At 40.7% G+C, this 18827-nt stretch overlaps 1 protein-coding gene across 2 annotated transcripts in view; it reads right to left on the reverse strand.

The window, feature by feature from the left end:
* Nucleotides 1-376: 376 nt before the first annotated feature.
* PITPNB (phosphatidylinositol transfer protein beta) overlaps nucleotides 377-18827 on the reverse strand; it is a 61912-nt gene continuing 43461 nt past the window's right edge. Inside the window, exons 9-12 of one of the 2 annotated variants that reach the window (XM_082667692.1) lie at nucleotides 9101-9211; nucleotides 7190-7312; nucleotides 3535-3620; nucleotides 377-2350 (exon numbers count right to left, since the gene is read on the reverse strand). In XM_082667692.1, coding sequence (XP_082523818.1) covers nucleotides 3573-3620; nucleotides 7190-7312; nucleotides 9101-9211 — 282 coding nt within the window. In that variant the 3' untranslated portion in view covers nucleotides 377-2350; nucleotides 3535-3572. The remainder of the gene's footprint in view (nucleotides 2351-3534; nucleotides 3621-7189; nucleotides 7313-9100; nucleotides 9212-18827) is intronic. The other variant, XM_082667691.1, reaches the window with a different exon arrangement.

An 18827-nucleotide genomic window follows, 5' to 3' on the forward strand; every position in this document is an offset into this window, starting at 1 on the left:
AATAGTTGTTACGTGTCCAAAACTGGAAGATTTGAAGTGACCAAGTCCTAAAAGAGGAGATGTAAAACATGGCCCCAAACCAAAAAGCCACGATCTTGAAATTAGCAGAATCTAACAGCAAAATGCTTACTGAGTACTTTAAAAAATACTGTGGATTTTCCTTATTTTTCCCCTTTAAGAATAGTTTTTAAAACCCCCTGAGACTAATATATAATCCTTCTTTACTGCTCAGATTTTAAGGACAAATTAAAAAAAATTTTTTTTCCAGAGTGGTAGTGCTGCAAATTAGAGAATTCTTGAAAAAACAGCAGAGAAGTCGTCCACAGTGTTCTAAACCAGACGTGGCATCAGGGAAACAACCACTCAGGCACACAAGTGGCATTTTGTGATCAAATTTATTTTTTGTTTAAATTTCATTTACTTTGTTTTACTGTAATTTACACAAGAGACTGCCAAGTAAACTAGATATTTTACATTCACCACACATTCCCTCAAATCTCCACAGTTGTTAGAAAAACATTAAAATCCATGCGCTGGGCTCTCATTTCCGTGTGCGTCTAAGCTCCCAATGATGCTACAGACGCCAGCGAGAGTTAAGTTCATTAAAAGGAGAAGGCTAGACTCTTTATTTCACAAAATTAGCAATAATCTTCCTGGCATCACTTTGCAGACAATGATTATGCTTTGACAAAACCTATCCTACAACGGTGCCCAGAGAGTAAACATCAGTCTTGATCCTGAGTACACAGAGGACATGTGCGACGTGGGGTCTGCAGCTGAGGATAAAGGGTATCACAGCGCAGGAGTGATCCTAAACATCCTTGTCTAAGTCACTGTGATCACTTCAGTGGGGACACAGGTCGTGGGAAAACAAGGAGCAGGGAGGGCAGGACTGTCAGCAAATCAGATTACTAATGTGATATGACCACGTAGGGGCTTGTGTGCTGTAGGAGGGACGGGAGGTTAAAGAAGATGGTTTGTGACTTGAAGGCTTCAACAATACCACTCTATTCAAGCTCCCAGGACTGACAGGAGAAAAACTGGATTTGGACAGAGAAAGATAATAAAAATCTTACCTAGCTATTGTTCCTTTCTTTAAAAAAAAAGGAAAAAAGAAAGAAAAAAGGGGCAGCAGCTTCTAACCGTCATTTTCATGATGCTTTTTCAGGATATGTTCTAATGACACCCTACTTGAGAGCACATCCCAACGGGTGGAACTGCGCTGGCCCCTGGCAGGGCCTCCTAACCATGTGCAGACAAGCCTCATGCTGCCTCTGAACCTCTTCTTATCTCAAAGGCAGCATCTCCCCCTTAAAGTATATTTCAACATGAAAAGAGCAAAATGTCATCACTATCTATATTCTACCGTGTAAGCTGTGAGGAATCTAGATCCTTTGCATAGTTTCCAAGCTGTAATTTCAGAAAGCAGTCATTTCAGAAACAAGACTCCATGGAAGTGCTGTACGTCCAATTTTTCTAAACAGCCTACAATCCTATTAATTTCTTTATCAATTTCTTTCTTTGCCTAACAGAAGCCTGCAAATTGTATAGTGTTTGTTATAAATCACAGACTGTCATTTCCATTTTTGCTAGACTTGATGTAGAAAAATACTTGAAATTCAACATACAAAAATCCAATAAAAAATGGAATTTTTTTAAAAGGATCTTTCCTTGGGGCAAACAAGTAAAAATTGGTCTGTAACTCTACTACTTACTAATAGATACTATCCAGTTTGGCTGTATGATAATGAAAATCCAGAAATAAATGATTATAAATACATTCAGAGTTACATTCCAAATTCCTTGGAATACCAAAAGATTTCTAATAAATTTTTCTGTGGGAGTCTGTTGATTATGGCACTAAAATTAAAATTTATAAGAGACTGATTTAAAAGAACAGAAAAGTAATAAAAGGCTACATATATATATATTGGTCCACAACTTGCCATTTATGAAACATACCAGCTAGTATTACACTGCAGTCAATTTGTCCATTAACGGTATTACTCTGATAATTATTAAAATCTGTTCCAGGTATATATATTGAAAATATTTTCTTTTGCATTCTTGCTGAAGATAGGTACAGTACTTTGGAGAAATTGTACTAATCCCTTCAGTATGTATGTACATATATACACTAGTGTGTGTATTTTGATCTGCAGCTCTACATGCGTTTTATATACAGCTACAGATAGACACACATATATACACACGTGGTTGGGACCTGTGCCTGTGGGCACATAACCACAAGCACACGTCTGGGAAACGTCAACACTGCGAGACATGGTCAGATTCTTCTTCACTCATCACTGGCTGCACTTGTTCCCCTTACTTGACCTTGATTACGTAACTGTAAGGAAAGCGAGACAGTGCAATGTGTTAAAATACACAGAGACGCAAAAAATGTTAGACCGCAGCTTGTCACAAACATTCTCTTGGAAAAAAATCCTCAGTGTAACAAAACTTCTGGCAGACAATGCACCCCAACTACTGCATTTTTAACGTTTAATCTCTTGATTCTGGTCTTACTAAGGGCATAATATTTTGTTTCATCAGAGGGAAAATAAATTAGAAGCAGAAATAAATCATAGAAACTCAGAACACCTTAGTGAAAGTAATAATAAATTTTTTAAAAAATTGTAAATGAACACTAAATTTTAAGAAAAGGGCTTTGGAGGAATCCTGGCAGAGTTCATCCATTCTTATTTGGTATTTTTCTTCAGGACTGAACATTTCGTTTCTCCGGTGTTCAATAATTAAAGAGCAGGTAGCACACGTCAGGGGGCAGCCAAGAAACAGTGGGGTAAGAAGTGTGTTCTGTCTTGTCATTTGTCTCAATAAACATCATAGCTCAATATTAACAAATGACGACAGTGTACTGCCGATTTTTGTTTTTCATCCTGGTTTCAACATGTGGGGTAGATTTTGAGGCTCTTTTTTTCCCCTCTAGGAAAATCTCTTATCTAGGCATGTAAATCTGTGTGAAAGAAATAAGACCATAGAAATATTTTACACTGTAAACAAAAAACAGTGCATTTACACATATTAAAGCTAAGTATAAAGACTGAACAGTCAACATGAAGACTTCCTGATATTCAGAAATTGTCAACTAAAATGAATGATTGAGATTGGCCCTTACGGCATGGGATGAAGGATCTTTAACTTTAAATGCTTTTACATATTTCCTTACTAACCACAAATGGTCCTAAGTGAGAAATAGGTCAATTAACTGGCTATGGATGAAAACTCAGCTGGTTTCTAGGACAGTGCTGCATGATGAGTAAGCGTACTTGGCAGCTGGATTCTAAGCCGTAACACTAAGAACTAACTTAGGATTACTAAATTCAACCTCTTCCACAGATAAAATTCTTACAGAATAACTCAGGTGTTCACTGTCGATGTCTGAAATATATACCTCTTACATTCTAAAAATTAAACCATACTTAATATGTTGTCTCCACTCAGCAAGTTAACTACCCATTACCAAAAAGGTATTGGTTTTTAAACATTCTTTTTACCCAGGTCTTCACTTACACAGTTTGATATTGTCTCTGACCCTACAGGGGACTCATCTAGACATCAGCAGCCGACGTGCCTCGGACGGAACCCTTCTTACGCATCTAAACGTAAAATAAAATCATGAGCTGCTGAAATCACAGACTCTAAATTGGGTTAGTAAGCAAGGGGAGAAAAAAGATCTAGAAGAGATTGTGAAGTGACCGCTGCCTATTTACAAGCATATCCACATTAAAAATGAAGTTCCAGGGCTTCCCTGGTGGCGCAGTGATTGAGAGTCCACCTGCCGATGCAGGGGACATGGGTTCGTGCCCCGGTCCGGGAAGATCCCACATGCCGCGGAGCGGCTAGGCCCGTGCCTGCGCGTCCGGAGCCTGTGCTCCGCAACGGGAGAGGCCACAACATTGAGAGGCCTGCGTACCGCAAAAAAAAAAGTTCCGAGGCCCTTCTGTAGTTACCTTGATCTAAAGTAAATCTTGCAAAAGGCTTTTCTTACCACAGCACAAAAAATGTATCTATTCTCTAATCTAGGAAACAAAAGCCTGCAGACTGATGATGTGAAATTATCAAAGATAGCCAGGGTAAATGAACTGTTCACTAATACAGTGTGAGAAAATGCCCCGATGGTCTGGTTCACCTTTTCATAGTCCCTGGACCAGACAGGAAGCCATGAGGTGTGGCCACCTCTGGCTTCTGAGACCAGTGTCCCTCAAAGGAGTTCTTTACAGGAAGTTTATTAAAAAGAGGGAGGACAAAAGGAAGAACAAGCGAACACAGGAACAGTGTATGAGAAACAATGGACACAAGGACAGGCATCAGAAAAGACAGGCATTCACAACAATGGCCTAGAGACAATTCAATGAGAAAATTAGAAAAGAATGGACAGAAAAGGAACACATGTAATAAACACATTTCTGAAGCTCAACCCTTCCCCCCTCTCCCGATCCCTCCTGAAGGTCCAGTTGAGAACAGGCATAACGTTGCCCTAAGTACTCCTTCAGTTGCTGGGCCTAACCCCAGTATTTCCTCTTCAGGATTACAGGCAGGGGCATTCCTCTCATGCCTAACCTCTTGAGGTGCTACGCCTTCTCTCCAGGGCCAAAACCCATTCGAAAGAAATCCAATTCTTCAGATATTTGTGAGTTGAGAATTATAACATATCACATTCTATCATCAGGTGTCAGGGAAACAGGACCTCAAGAAAAGGGGAAATTCCTCCGTGGTGAAGAGGACTTGAAAATGTTACGCCTCTTCAGGAGGCAGGTGTTTTCTGGGTAGGCATTTTGGCCTGTGGGCATGATGCTGCCCAGACTGAGATGCTCACTAACCAACTGTTAGGACTCAGAGCAGCAGCAATGGGCTGTGGAATAAAGCACTCCCCAGTGACCTAGAACAAAATAAATGGGCTTTAACATTAAGATGATCAGCATTTAACCCTACAATCTGACGTGAAGTATTTTTGAAATATTTAACAAAGATACTGCCATGGATTCCCAGCCCTGAACCAATGACAGATTTCTACCAACTTCATGAGGGAATTTGTCAGTTTAAGCCATGTGGATACAATAATGATGCTTTCTAATAAACTGGGCTTCTGTGTAACACTTCTTACACCTTCTTTTCGAGTGCGATTCCCAACTCACAAGTAACAGGTGTGCATGGAGAAGCAGTTGAGCCTGCAGGCCCTCTGCCACAGGTGGCAGCCACAGTCACCACCTCCTGTCAGGGCTCTCCCATTGGCGCTGTGTTCAGGCACCTTGAGACTAAAAACTTGTGAGGGAAGTAAGCACTCCCCTGGGGGAAGACAAGGCCTCGGCCAAGTTCCGTCCAAGGGGTCCAGAGCCCAAACCAGGGAGGGCTCCATTCGTTACCCCTTCAGCCATCACCACTCTTCCTCATGCTATGGACGGGCCTTCAGCATAGAAATCAAAACCAAATGAAAACCTCCTTCCTGAGAGTTCGAATCAATAAATATAAGTCCATTTTCTGTTTCTTCTTGGTGCTGGCAAATCGTTTTTTGGAGATGCCAAGGCTGTACCATAAGCTTAGTGGGAATGAGTGTGTAATCCTGCTGCTTTCTTCTTGATGTTCAGCTGACACCGGCTGCTTGGAGGGGTTGGAGGCAGAGGTGGCAGCTATTACTGGAGCCTGGAGCACCTGGAAGGAGCAAAACCAGGCAAGGCAGGAGGAAAGGGACTAAGACTGGGTGGTGGTGAGGGGTGCTGCTCAGAGAAGGGAACCTGACTCTTGAGAAAGGGAAGACAAAAGTGGGAGAGAGGCATTGGAAGGAAGGTAGCAAGTACCCACGACTTACTCTTGTCTGTTTAAATATTTTGCCTGGGGCCAGCCTAAAAATAAGGGTGTAAGGGATGGTCTTCCATGCTTGCCATCCTATCACCTTACTCCCAAGATCTAGAACTCAGAGCCATACTATTAGTATGAGAAATTGAGGTCAGAGAGGCCTCTATTGTCTGCCCTGCAAACCAAACCCCAATTTATAATGTTGTCACTATGGGAAAACATGTTCCAAATCTCAAAAACTGAACTTAAAAACGTTTGGAACAAAATCCATTCATAAGCTGGAGGCTGCTTAAAGTTTACTTTATGTATAAGATAAGGTTAAAACATTTTATTGCCTTATAAAGAAAATATGTCCTGGTCCTCTCAGAAGGTTTGCATAAAGCTAATTAGAAGCAGATCTGCTGTAATCACCAAAAGTAAGCAATTTTAAACACAGATTCTTTACAGTGCTATGTGCCAGACAAATAGATTTCCTTCTGTGCCAAAGAACCTGATTTGTTGCCATTCTCCTGTGATTAAATGGAGTTCCTGCCTCACACACAGGCGTTCGTCAAACACTCCCGCCCGCCCACGGGGCTTCCCAAACTGGGACTGCTGGCAGGACTCTGGATGCCTGCATGGAAACCACAGCCTACCCTGGACATTCCTCGGGTTTACTTCCCCCATGGGGCCTTACTTCCAACAGAAAAGAAGCGCAGCCCAGAGCAAAAGCAAAACCAGACGCATGCAAGAGTAAGTCGGGGAAGAAACCACTCTGGGAGAAAGGGGGTGCTCTTGAGCTGCAGGGCCGGCGCTCTGGTGCGGGAGGAGCTGGGGTGGGCTTAACTTTGAGAAACGGCATGCAGACCTCCAGCCCAAGGATCACCTGAATTTCTGCCTAAAGCTTGTAAGAAATAAGGAGACACTGCTAGTTGTGGGATGGGAGGAGGCACTTCTGCGATCAATGACAATACTACTAGCCTTATCTTATCTACAGAATAGCGAACTAGGACTTACTGTGCTAGCATTAATAACTTACTGCGATAACAAAATGACAAAGGCAACTTGGCCTGATAAAGTGAATGCCTAAAAGGACTGCGAACCAGGCACCAGCATGGACAACCAATGCATGAAAAAGAATACAAGACCACTGAACATTTTACACGTAACGAATTCTGGATCAACAAAGTTCTAATTTACTTTCACGAAAGATGCTCAACAAAAGAGAAATCAGAATAAAAGGATATTAGTGTCTAAGAAACTGGGTTTTGAGGATATAGAGATTAAGAAATGGCTTTCAATAACACTTTTCCTAATTTTAAGTCTATACTTATTAAGCACACAGTTTTAGAAAGGGGAAAGTAGAGAATTTCCCCAGAATGGGAAGTCTTACTGTTTCTAGTTCTTTCTGAGTTTCATCTTCCATTCTCCTAATATCTTCCATTGTCAGATCAATCCACTTGTCAATCCAACAAAAAAGCTGGCGATGGAAGTTTGTAAATATCCTTTTTTCTTGCTTTTAAAACAAAGAAGAAAATGATTACAAGACGGCAAAACTCTAACATAACATATTAACTTTATGTGCCCCAATTAACCCATGAAATCTACATATTCTTGGTTTGAAAAGACCACTATTTCAATTAGTGAAAATCTTAATTCCGTCCTATTAACATTTTGTAAAACAAAATAAAAAGAAAAATCTCCCTTTGAAATGTGAAACAATCCTCCTTGCAAAAGCAGAATGATTTACCAGAAACTGAAAACAAATGTGGTGGGCATTCTGATCCAACATGAACTCCTGCTAGACCCGACTTAGTTTTACCTTTTTCTAATGTCAGTGACTAAAGGTCAACTTGATTTCTTCTGCTATAAAATCATACACTGTCATTCTTAACTTCTCTGCAATTCAAAGAAATATTGTGATGTAGAATACAACATGTACTTAAAGAAGAGAGTTCTGGGTTCTTTAGAATAAAATGTTTTCTTAAATTAAGAATTCTTATATACTCTCCATTAATTTTTCTGCTCTATTGTTACTAGGTACACACACACACACACACACACACACACACATATATTTAGTGGCTTTAACATATATAATTAGTGGCTTTAATTGCTGGATTATTTAAGTTTTACTACACTTTCCCAAGAAGCGAGAAAAGTGCAATAAATAGTGAATACTTTAGTACGTTTGGACAATCGACTTAAATTTTTTTTTCCATGAACAGGATGGACTTTATCAATTACATGTGTACCTTCTATTTATCAGAACTGGATTGTTAATCTATTATTGTGATCCAAGAGGAAGAAAAGAAGCCAGTATTTACAGAGTGCCTACTGTGGCCAACAGCAAGCAGGCCCAAGAATAATGAAAGTTTCCAGCACTTTAAGATCCTTTTTTTTTTTAAACATCTTTATTGGAGTATAATTGCTTTACAATGTTGTGTTAGTTTCTGCTGTATAACAAAGTGAATCAGCTATATGTGTAACATCCTTTTTTAAAAAAAAAGTTAGAGCAGTTACAGTTTAAAAGTAGAAAAGTTACAGTGAAACTCAGATGCAACTAGTTGTGGGAAGTTCAGAGATATAACAGGGGCCTCTATATAATGATAATGGAATGAACTATTCACCCTATAGGAAAATTAAATACCAAAGAAACTTTCCATGTTCCTCACACGTTTACAACCATGTGTTTCTATGCAACTGCAATTCTCCCCTCTTTCTACGTCAAAATACTTGTGTTACTTTCAGTTGAATAAAGAAGACATAAAAAAGAGGTAATTAGAATCTGGATCCTCAGATTATGTCACCCTAGGTTCAGCGTAACTATTCTCAGTGAGGATCTCTGAAGAAGACATCCCACCAGAAGGTGGAAAGTGCACAGGGCACAGAAAGTGTGTGTCAGGAGAGACCTGTGTGCAGGGGCTATCAGCCGAGCTGGGACAGAGGAGCCTCAACATCAAGGCATGGCCTCTCCCTCCAGCCAGTGCCAGGACCCTGGGTACCCTTGGAGACATGCTGGACGTGGAAAGGGCGCTCTACAGAAGAGCTGGGCAAACCATCAGAAAAGCACTTTGCACCAAAAACCGCTATGCTTTTCTCCAAAGAAAGCCCCTTAAAACCTCTGCTGGGATCTGTTTTTGCTGTTTGTAGGCAGAAAAAGGAGGGCAGAGAGGAATTACACAGAGGGGCAATAATTTCATGTAAACGAGAAGGAAAAAGTGGCAAAAGAGAAAATATACCATTAATAGCTACTTCAACTCTTAACCTAAATTTAAGTCACCATCCTCTGAACAGACTTTACCTTCTGAATGAAGTTTTCTACTTTGCTTTGCAGTCCCCACCACTTGAATTTGATGGTCACCAGCTTATAGGCACACATCTGAGGACAGTCAGGGTTGCTTGCCAGCTCCTTCTGCATGAGGAAAATTGAAAATGGGCAATCGTGACTTAAAATTGACTGTCGTGTAACAACATCACAGACGTACATGAAGAAAATTACAATCTCATATGTGTTTAATTCAGGTATTTGGAAATTTGAAATCATTTTAGCAAAAGCAGCAGTATTCCCCTGCTGCAAACCCTCCTTCCACAGACCAAGTTACTTCCTGGCTCTACAATTTAATAGGCACAGTGCTCCGCCTCAAATTACACTATTCATATTTCAGATTAAACACCAAATTCAATTCACATCATATCAATAGTGAGCCCTTAATACGTAAAGGTTCTCATAACACCATTATCGCACTCCCACCGTGGATGTGGTGAGGTCTCATCCATTTTATTGAGCCTCATTAAAAAGCCACGAGGAAGATTAGTCGTCTTCTTGTCTTCAAACACTGGCAAGTGGAGGGGCACTGTTTTTTGTGTTTTTTTAAAAATTTATTTATTTTTATTTTTGGCTGTGTTGGGTCATCATTGCTGCGGGCCTTCTCTAGTTGCAGTGAGCAGGGGCTACTCTTCATTGCGGTGCACAGGCTTCTCATTGCGGTGGCTTCTCTTGTTGCAGAGCACGGGCTCTAGGTGCGTGGGCTTCAGTAGTTGTGGCTCGCGGGCTCTAGAGCGCAGGCGTGCAGGCTCAGTAGTTCTGGTGCACAGGCTTAGTTGCTCCGTAGCATGTGGGATCTTCCCGGACCAGGGCTCGAACCCGTGTCCCCTGCATTGGCAGGCAGATTCTTAACCACTGCACCACCAGGGAAGTCTGGGGCACTGTTTATTAACTGAGGTATTTTTCAACCGAAAGCGGGGACATTTAAAGGGATGTAGCAGCAAAAGTGGATCTATAATTATCAAGTATTTGAAGGCAAATCCCATAAATCCGGACTTTAACTTCCATAAATCATTACAACTCATAGTTAAAATGTAGTAGGGAATCAAATCAAGAGTTAGGGTAAAAAAGGAAAAATATTAAAAAAAAGAGCAAGGGAGAGAGAGGGGGGACTATGTGGACAGAAAAAAACAAAATAAAATGTTCGCAATTTACTTTCATAAGAAAACATGAAAAAGCAATTAGAATTTGGATCCTTAAAACATGTCACCCTAGGCCCAGAGTATAAAAACTTACTCTGGATTTTTAGGTTCAGCATAAATAAATAAGTAAATAAACAGGTAGAGAGAAGGAGAGAGAGGAGGCAGAAAAGGGAGAAGAGGAGGGAAAAAACAAATACGGCAAAGTGCTAACAACTGTCCAGTCTAGATGGAGGTGTTTACTGTTCTATTCTTTCGGTTTTTATGGCTGCTTCTGAACATTTTCATTATAAAAACTGGGTGGGGGGGGATTGCAAGCTATAGCATTGCTGATGATTTCTGTGAAACTTAGTGCAGGCTACTGTCCTAGTAAGCACAATATACTAGCATGTTTACTTGGGGGAGAGGGGTGAGTGGTGGGGGAGGGGTGAACCAGGAACTCACCGCGCACATCAGTGTCTTCACCATGGACCCACTTAGCACCACTGTTCTCCCAAGGTGGTATATGTGGGAGACCGATCCGCTCCCGAGCTGACCAAGGAGAGAGCCTGGGACGGGCCCAGAGCAAAGGCAGCCACCAACCTGCCTCTGGAGCTCCCAGTCTAGCATGGAAGGCAGGTATGGTTCAAAGAATCCCAGGTGGCAGAGGCGGACTGCAGGTATGGTCTAGGGGAAGGGCCATCCAGTAAACTCTCAGCCCCAGTTCTGGTGTAATTCCAAGAAGAAAGCTATGTCTCAGGACTGTTATAAAGACTAAATAAGGCAGAGTATGCTCCGTGCTTAGTTGGTGGGACTCGGAGCTTAAAACAGATTAGTTCTCCCTCCCTTATTCTTTCACAGAGTTGTACCTACCACCTTGAATTTGCAAAACAATTTTAAAATAAAGTTTCTCAAAAGAGTAGAAAGTTACGGGGACCCTTTTTATAAAAACTAAATTAGAGTGAAAAGATTAAGCAGCCTTTTACAAGCGTTCTTCTCTTTTTCACCACTGTTCTTAGCTTCACACAGCACTCAAATTGCAGAGCTGGCGTCAGTCACACTGTGTGCCACTATCACTTCTTGTCAGCTTGCACTCATACACACTTTCAGTAAGTTCGTTGTGTGTGAACAAATATTACTTCCATTCAGCCACACGTACATAAAATTTTAAAATGATGAACTTCTAGGTCTTATTCTAAAACCTCAAGATTATTCTTCATTTACACAATCATAGCAACCAGACCACATTTCCCCCCGAAACTCTCAATAATGTTCCAGTGTCAAGTGAATTCTATGATACAATATATGAAAAAATTCTATTTTGGTATTATTAATAGGACTCAAAGCCTGTAGAGTCCTGCATGACTGATCAACTTTTCTCAGAAAATGTCTTCTGTAATAACATTTCATCTTCTGAATAATGACCTGGTACATGGATTAAATCAATGAGGCAACATCACAAGCATTTAAATACGAACATTACATACAGCAGACAGTCCTTCTGTAGGTGAGTTCTATGTCAACAGAAGGACTTGGCTAGCTCAGCTCTAGTTTTCCAGTTTCCTTCCCGTTAAACAGAGTACCAATGTGAAAATTCAGCATGGATGTGTACGTGTGCACATGCGTGCACACACACATACCCATACTTTATGAACAAGTTTAATTCAGCAAGTATTAAGTGGGCACCATTTACAATCCCATTTGTGCTAGGTGGTATTAGAGGACACACATGTGGCTGGTAGAGAGGAGAGTGACTATGTATAAAAATAATGATGAAACCACTATCCTTGTACGAACAATCCCTATCAGAAGGGACACACCTCTGTTGTGGACACTGTGACCCCAGACTAAAATCACATATTTGTAACTCCCCATCCCGTCCCTGACCTGCAGACCCAGCTCTTAAGCTGGGCTCTGGTGTCTCTAAGAGCAGTCCACAGCCTTCCCCAGGATGTAGCGAGCTTCTCAGTACCCAGCCTTGTTGAAATAATGACAAGGTTGGCCTTTTACAGATCATTTTTTCAATAAGCAGTGAGCCAGAGTGGAGGTACTCTCTAATCCAATAAGTGTCACTGACATGAAAATTTCACATGAAATACAATTTGGATGTATGTAGAATAAGGCACTTAAAACTGTGAGGTACACCTGCCAAACGGTAGTGCTAGACTCGGAGTAAGGGGACTTGGGTTGCAGTTCCCATTATGCAAAGTAACTTCCCATGTAACGTGGGCAGGATCCTTTACCTCCCCAGGCCTTAACTTCTCTGTCAGTAAAAGCAAAGGCTGGGCTCCACTAGAGCTTTGCATCTTCCACTGACGTGCCACTAAAAACAGGGGTGAAGGAGTTGGGTGTGAGGGTTGGGGTTGGCCCAGGGCTGCAGTGGGTAAGCTCATGTCCCTGACATTCAATGGCTTGTCTTACAACTTCCTATAATTTTGCATTTTATTCTGTAATATGCTTAGGCTTAACAAAATATCCTCCTGCCCACCTACTCAGGCTGAAATTTCCTCTTGACTGAGAACCTCTGATGCACTACTGATTAGTCCTAAGATACCTTCCAGATGGAACATTCCAAGGTCCTATTAATTACGGGCTACTGAGAGCTTCGTTCTCAAACTCCAAATCATTGGACACCTTGTGCTAAATGAAAACCCTGGGTGTTTCTAAAACACCAACTCTTCAGAATTTCCCCACCATTTTATAAAAACAGCAGGATGAAGCATGGCTCTAATTAAAGAGTAAGCTAAATTTAATACACACATGCCTATACCAAACTGGGGCTCCAAGAACAAAGCACACACGCGTGACTTCAATAATTACCCAAGTTTGTTTCTCACATTCTTTCTAGTGACTTTGGCAGGCTGCTCAAACTAATTAAAGTACTACTGGTAATTTACAAAGTAACACTGGTCTATAGCATTTAGTTTAAAAACTGTAAGTGATGGGACAACAAGAACCAGTTCTCTGAGCTATCTTCCATGGATCTAAAATGTACATTGTCTCAATTTGATTTTTCTTTTCCATCCAATTTACAATTATTAAAAAAAAAAACTGCAGCGAAGAATATGTAAACCAATTAAAAAAATAAACCAGTGAACAAACAGCCTGCTGCCTTTATTTCTTGGCCTAATTCTCCACAGTATCAATACTCTAGTGTGAGGTACAGAAGGTGACTTACAGAAACACAATCTCAAAGATCCCCGGGAGAAAGATGAGAACATAGAAGCTATATATTTTCATCAGCTATCATTATTAATATGTATGTGATATTTAAGGTCTCACCCCAATTCGAAAAATGACTTATGCAATTCACCTCTTAATCTGTGCTGTGGTCTTAAAACTAGTGATTAAATTAAGAAAATAGCTTTAAAAGTCTCTTTTGGGATTTCCCTGGTGGTGCAGTGGTTGAGAGTCAGCCTGCCAAAGCAGGAGACGCCGGTTCGATCCCTGGTCCAGGAGGATCCCACATGCCGCAGAGCAACTGAGCCCATGCGCCACAACTACTAGGCCTGCGCTCTAGGGCCCACGAGCCACAACTACTGAGCCTGTGCGCCTAGAGCCCATGCTCCGCAACAGGAAAAGCCACTGCATTGAGAAGCCCACGCACCGCAACAAAGAGTAGCCCCCACTCGCCACAACTGGAGAAAGCCCGGGCACATCAACGAAGACCCGACACAGCCATAAATAAATAAATAAACAGACAAACAAATAAATAAAAGTCTCTTTAATGATGACACAGAAAATAGTAAACTTGACTACATGTGGTAAATAAAAGGTAAAAGAATCCTTTTGGCATAATCTTTCTGGGGTGGGGTCTGACACTACGTAGTTAAAAAGTTTTAAAGCTGCTCGTATCCTATATATACCATATACCCTTTAACTTGATAATTCCACTTTCAGAAATGCATCCCAATTCATCAGGTAAGAAAATAACACTGTAGATTTTTTCAGAACAGCGAAACCTTGGACTTACTAAACACCCACTGAAAGAGAGTTGGTGAAATACCTCATAGTTCTTCCAAGCAATCGGCTACTATGCATACAGCCATTAAAAACCATCTTTTCAAAGAATGTGAAGAAAAATAAATCATAATACCAATATAAATAGGTATCTATGTATAATATAAACATCTACAGCAAAATAAACTATGTGAATTAAGAAATATAACAAATAGCGGTAATTAAATGCTGAGACTACAACTGACTTTTATTTTCAAAACTTCATAAATATGTATTATTTTATAATCAGAAAAAAAAAATTAACACGCTTGAAAAACAGACTCTAAAAAAGTTTTTGCCTTCAGCTGAGTATTTTAGGACAAAGATTTACTTCGCCCTAAATTATCTGGGTACTATTTTAAATCTTCATTCATCTTTGACTATAAACAATCTAAATATTTTCCTGCTTCTTTTCTTTTTGATGTTTCATAAATCAAAGCTAAATAAAATCAAGCTAAAAGCTGAATTAAGATCTTTAATACGTAACTTTAGCTCAGTCCACATTTAATTTTTCCTCATCTTAAACTTCTAAAGCAAAAACAAGGTATACATGTAAAGTATTATCAGCTTCAGAGTTATCAGAAGTATTCTTGTGAAAAAATGTGTAACCTTTAAAAAAATGTGAAAAATCTCAATGGGACAAGTATTTGCGACCCCACATTCAGAGCAGTGTTTTAGAATCCAGAGAACCCAAAGGAGTTTCAGCCTTCAGGGAGCTTGCTGCTGGCGCAAAGCAAAGTTTCCTCTTTGGCCTTAAACAATACAAATGTTTTCTGATTCTTTCCTCCTCCATCATTTGAAAAAATAACTCCAAAGCAAATAAAGGCAAAATCTGAATTCAGATCATTCACACCTAATTCCAATCCAGCCCAAACCTAACACTTCCTAACCTAATGTAGCAGTAAATAAAATTATTCTGCTAATGAAAATACAAGTTTTATACAGATTATAGCATGAAAATTTAAAAAAACGATCGAAAATAAAAGGTAAAGAATGGTTGGTCACCAAAAGATAAGAATCAGAAGTTCTATAAAAAATAAAGTCATGGGCTAACATAAGAACCCAAAATGATCACCCATCTCTACATGATTTTAAATTTCATCTGTAATACTAGCTCGCTGTGAAATGTTTCCAAAATTGTATTTAAATAGTTTGTGTATTCACTGAATTCCTTACATTTCACTTTTCTAACTATAAATGAAACCCCTAAGCTCAAATCATGTTTTTAATTTAACGACACATATTAGGTTACTCTGAGGTATGTGGATGAGGCCTAAGGGAGAGTAATGTATACTGAAGCCACACAACGTAACTAAACAAAACGCAGGGTGTTTAATTGGAACGGTGAGCAATCAGCCCATGCTCTCCACAAGAACTACTTCCTCGTATCTGTGACAAACAAATACACACAAATGCAAAAGAGGGGGAAAAAAACCACCCAAAGGCATTCTGCAAACTCATTTCCGAAAAATGTAGGCCTCTCACAGCTTCATCCTACATGTCAACTGCACATACACTTTTTCCTATTTAAAATGTGTTGGGATAAAGACAGAATAGGTATAAGTTACATCTAACCAGCGTTAATATTTTGCAAGGACACAGCAGTTTTTATAAGGCTCATGCTCCCTTCATATTTCAAATTTTCAATTTTAGGCAATCTGAACGCTCAATTTCAGCTGCTGATTTCGTAATGTTAAGTTTCCAACCCAGAGTTCACTAAGAAAGTTAAAAATAAATGCACTGCTGTGGCTGTTGCCAGCGCCCCCATCAGTAAATATCAACACACGATTACAGAATGTATGTGGAATATGCGTACCGAAATTTCAAGCAAAGCCTGATGCTACAATTCACAGCCATTCCCTCAATTTGGTTTAGATTTTGGTAGTCATTTGGACAGACCAACACTGGACATTATATTCTCTGTAAGTACATGGCAAGTCCAACACTGATTTTTATTTGGTTTAAGATAGTTAACTTGAATTCAGCAAATACTTACTAAGTATCTGTAAGTATCTACTATGAGCAAACCCCGTGCTCAGCACTGCACATACCAAGTGAGCCAGACACAGAGCCTACGGTTGAGAGTTCAGAGAGTGACGGGGTGACGAGGAGGTGGGGGAAGGAAGGGAGTATGAACCCGTGAACCGCCACCCTGACGCAGGACACACCAAGTTCCATGAGCAGGTCATCAACAAAGGACTCGGAAGGGTTCAGGGCAGGAGATTCCTAACTGGTTGGGCAAGTGCTAACTGTTAAATGGAAGAAGTAAACGTGGGATAAAGTTCAAAAGATTAAACTAATCGTAGGTTAAACTAATTTCACAGAAATAGACAGTAAAGCTTACTGCCTGTGAGAGAATGACCAGTCACATTTTCCATGCCTCCAAACTTAGTATTTTTGTAGCTCGCACCCATTTTACTAATCAGAACTTTACTAAGCATGTGCTTCATGCTTGTGTCCAATTACTCCAGGAGTGACACCAAATACAAGTGAAATCACAAATTCACGCTTCAAGTGAAACTCATGAAAACTTTATGGCCCTGACTGTCAGGAAGACACTCCGCAAGAGGCCCATCCTGTCAAATCACTCCTTGAACCTGAGTGAGACATCCCATCCGTCCACGCCTAGTCCTTCGGCTCTGCCTGAGAACAGAGGCATTCGGTACCCGAGATAAAGCTAGAACTAATCATGTACCGCTCCTGGGGCACTTAGCTTCTGGAAGACACAGAACGGCTTTTTTGGTGTCCTCTTAGGAGTTGCATAATTGATACACACTAAGGGCAAAATGCCTATTTTTTATACTGAATTAAAAACGTAGTTGCCAAACCAAGTACTCAAAAACAATGAGCCATGTTCTAAGGTCTGCTTTAGCATACATAAGCCACAGTGTGGTCAACTAGAAACTCATTATTAAGCCTCTTTATACCACCCACTATGGGGTTTCAAACGTGAGATTACAGGGAGGGAGCACGTTTAAAATGCCTTCACATCCCTCCTGGACTCAGACCCAGGTCTAGATGAAGACACAGGAGAGTGCCCTCAGCCCTCCTCCTCCTCGGGCGGCTCAGTAAGAGACAGTGCTCGTTAGCCTCTAGAGGACGAGGATGGATGATCTGGGCTGCCTTCCTGCCGGTCTCTACCTCAGAGAGATTTCCACTGAGGGGTTTCAAATTCTCCCTCATCCCCTACTTCCATTCTTCCCATCCCCAGCCAACAGAACCTTGTGGTATCTCTACTTTAGGCCACAGACAACCAAAACTGCCTTCTTTTCACAGGTGTGGGGGGAGAAGAGAAAGGAGTCTTGGCAGCACAGCAGGAAACAAATCAGCATCCCCATAACCCAGAGATGGCTGCCCTCCACCGGCTTGGAGAATCCAGAACGGCCTCCGCCATAAGTCCAAAAGGAATCTAAAGCGTGACCGTGCAGGTGAACTGTACAACAAACTGCTCTGCAAGGCCAAGCTCCAACTGCCAGAGCTTTTACATAAAATTGAATTAACTGACATAGAAGACAAACTGCACGTGTCTTTATGATTAGAAAGAGAATATTTATATAAAGATATATAAAAAGATAATACAAAAGCCACCACAATTTCTGCATCAACTTCTTTACTCGACCTGATCCCCTAATACCCCAATGTTCAGACACATGTCAAGCACTGTAAGGGCTCTGCAGATGCTTCGGCAAAGCCTCTTACAAAGACCTTTATAGGCCCAATTATTAACTATCATATGTATGTAGACATAGAGGCTGAAGTCTTCATGAGGCATCTGGATTAAATGATGAAAAAAATGAGACCTTGCCATAATCTTCAAAAGTGTTGTTTCAGTTGGTTAAAATGACAACTCCTCACCTCATCAGAGAAGGCAAACTGGAGAGCTAAAGGAATCCACATGCACATGGGTAAACCATTGGTACTGGTAGTCATACCAACATCACAACCCCTGAAACATAAAATGAACCAAAACATGGACACGTGCGCGCGCACACACACACACACACACGTGCATGTGTGGTGCTACACAGAAGACGTTTACATCCATGAGAAATGCACAATTTTGCCTTGAAGCAAAAATCTTTATAGGTCATAAATCACTCTCCTATTACTATGCAGAGTCACTTAATCAAGTGTTGAACCCTAAATAACAAAATGTAATTCACATGCTCAGATTTTAAAAATTCTTTTTTTAGAGGGAAAATGAATACGTATACAACTAAGGTCTGCACCTGTGGGTTTGTAGTTTTAAAAAAATAATGTATCATACCATAAACTAAAAAAAAGTCTGTACTCCTAACACATACAGGTAATATGAAAATCTATTCCCTGGCAATCCCGTGATCCCCTGCTAGCAAAGGCTCTCTAAACTGTGTGGCCTCTGCTTTATGGCTGACCCGAGTCAAGCACTCATGAAGCACTCATAACCACGAGGGGTAAGGACAGGTGAACCAGGACGTGTTCGGCAATCCCCAGACACCAGAACCAAGGGAACCCTGGACACTAGACAAAGAAAAGGAATAACTGTGTCGTAAATAGGGTAGCATATTCACTGACCGCATTAACCCCAGGAGATGATAGAGGATTTT

The sequence above is a fragment of the Grampus griseus genome (assembly GCF_964374135.1).
Source record: "Grampus griseus genome assembly, chromosome: 12".
NCBI lineage: Eukaryota > Metazoa > Chordata > Mammalia > Artiodactyla > Delphinidae > Grampus > Grampus griseus.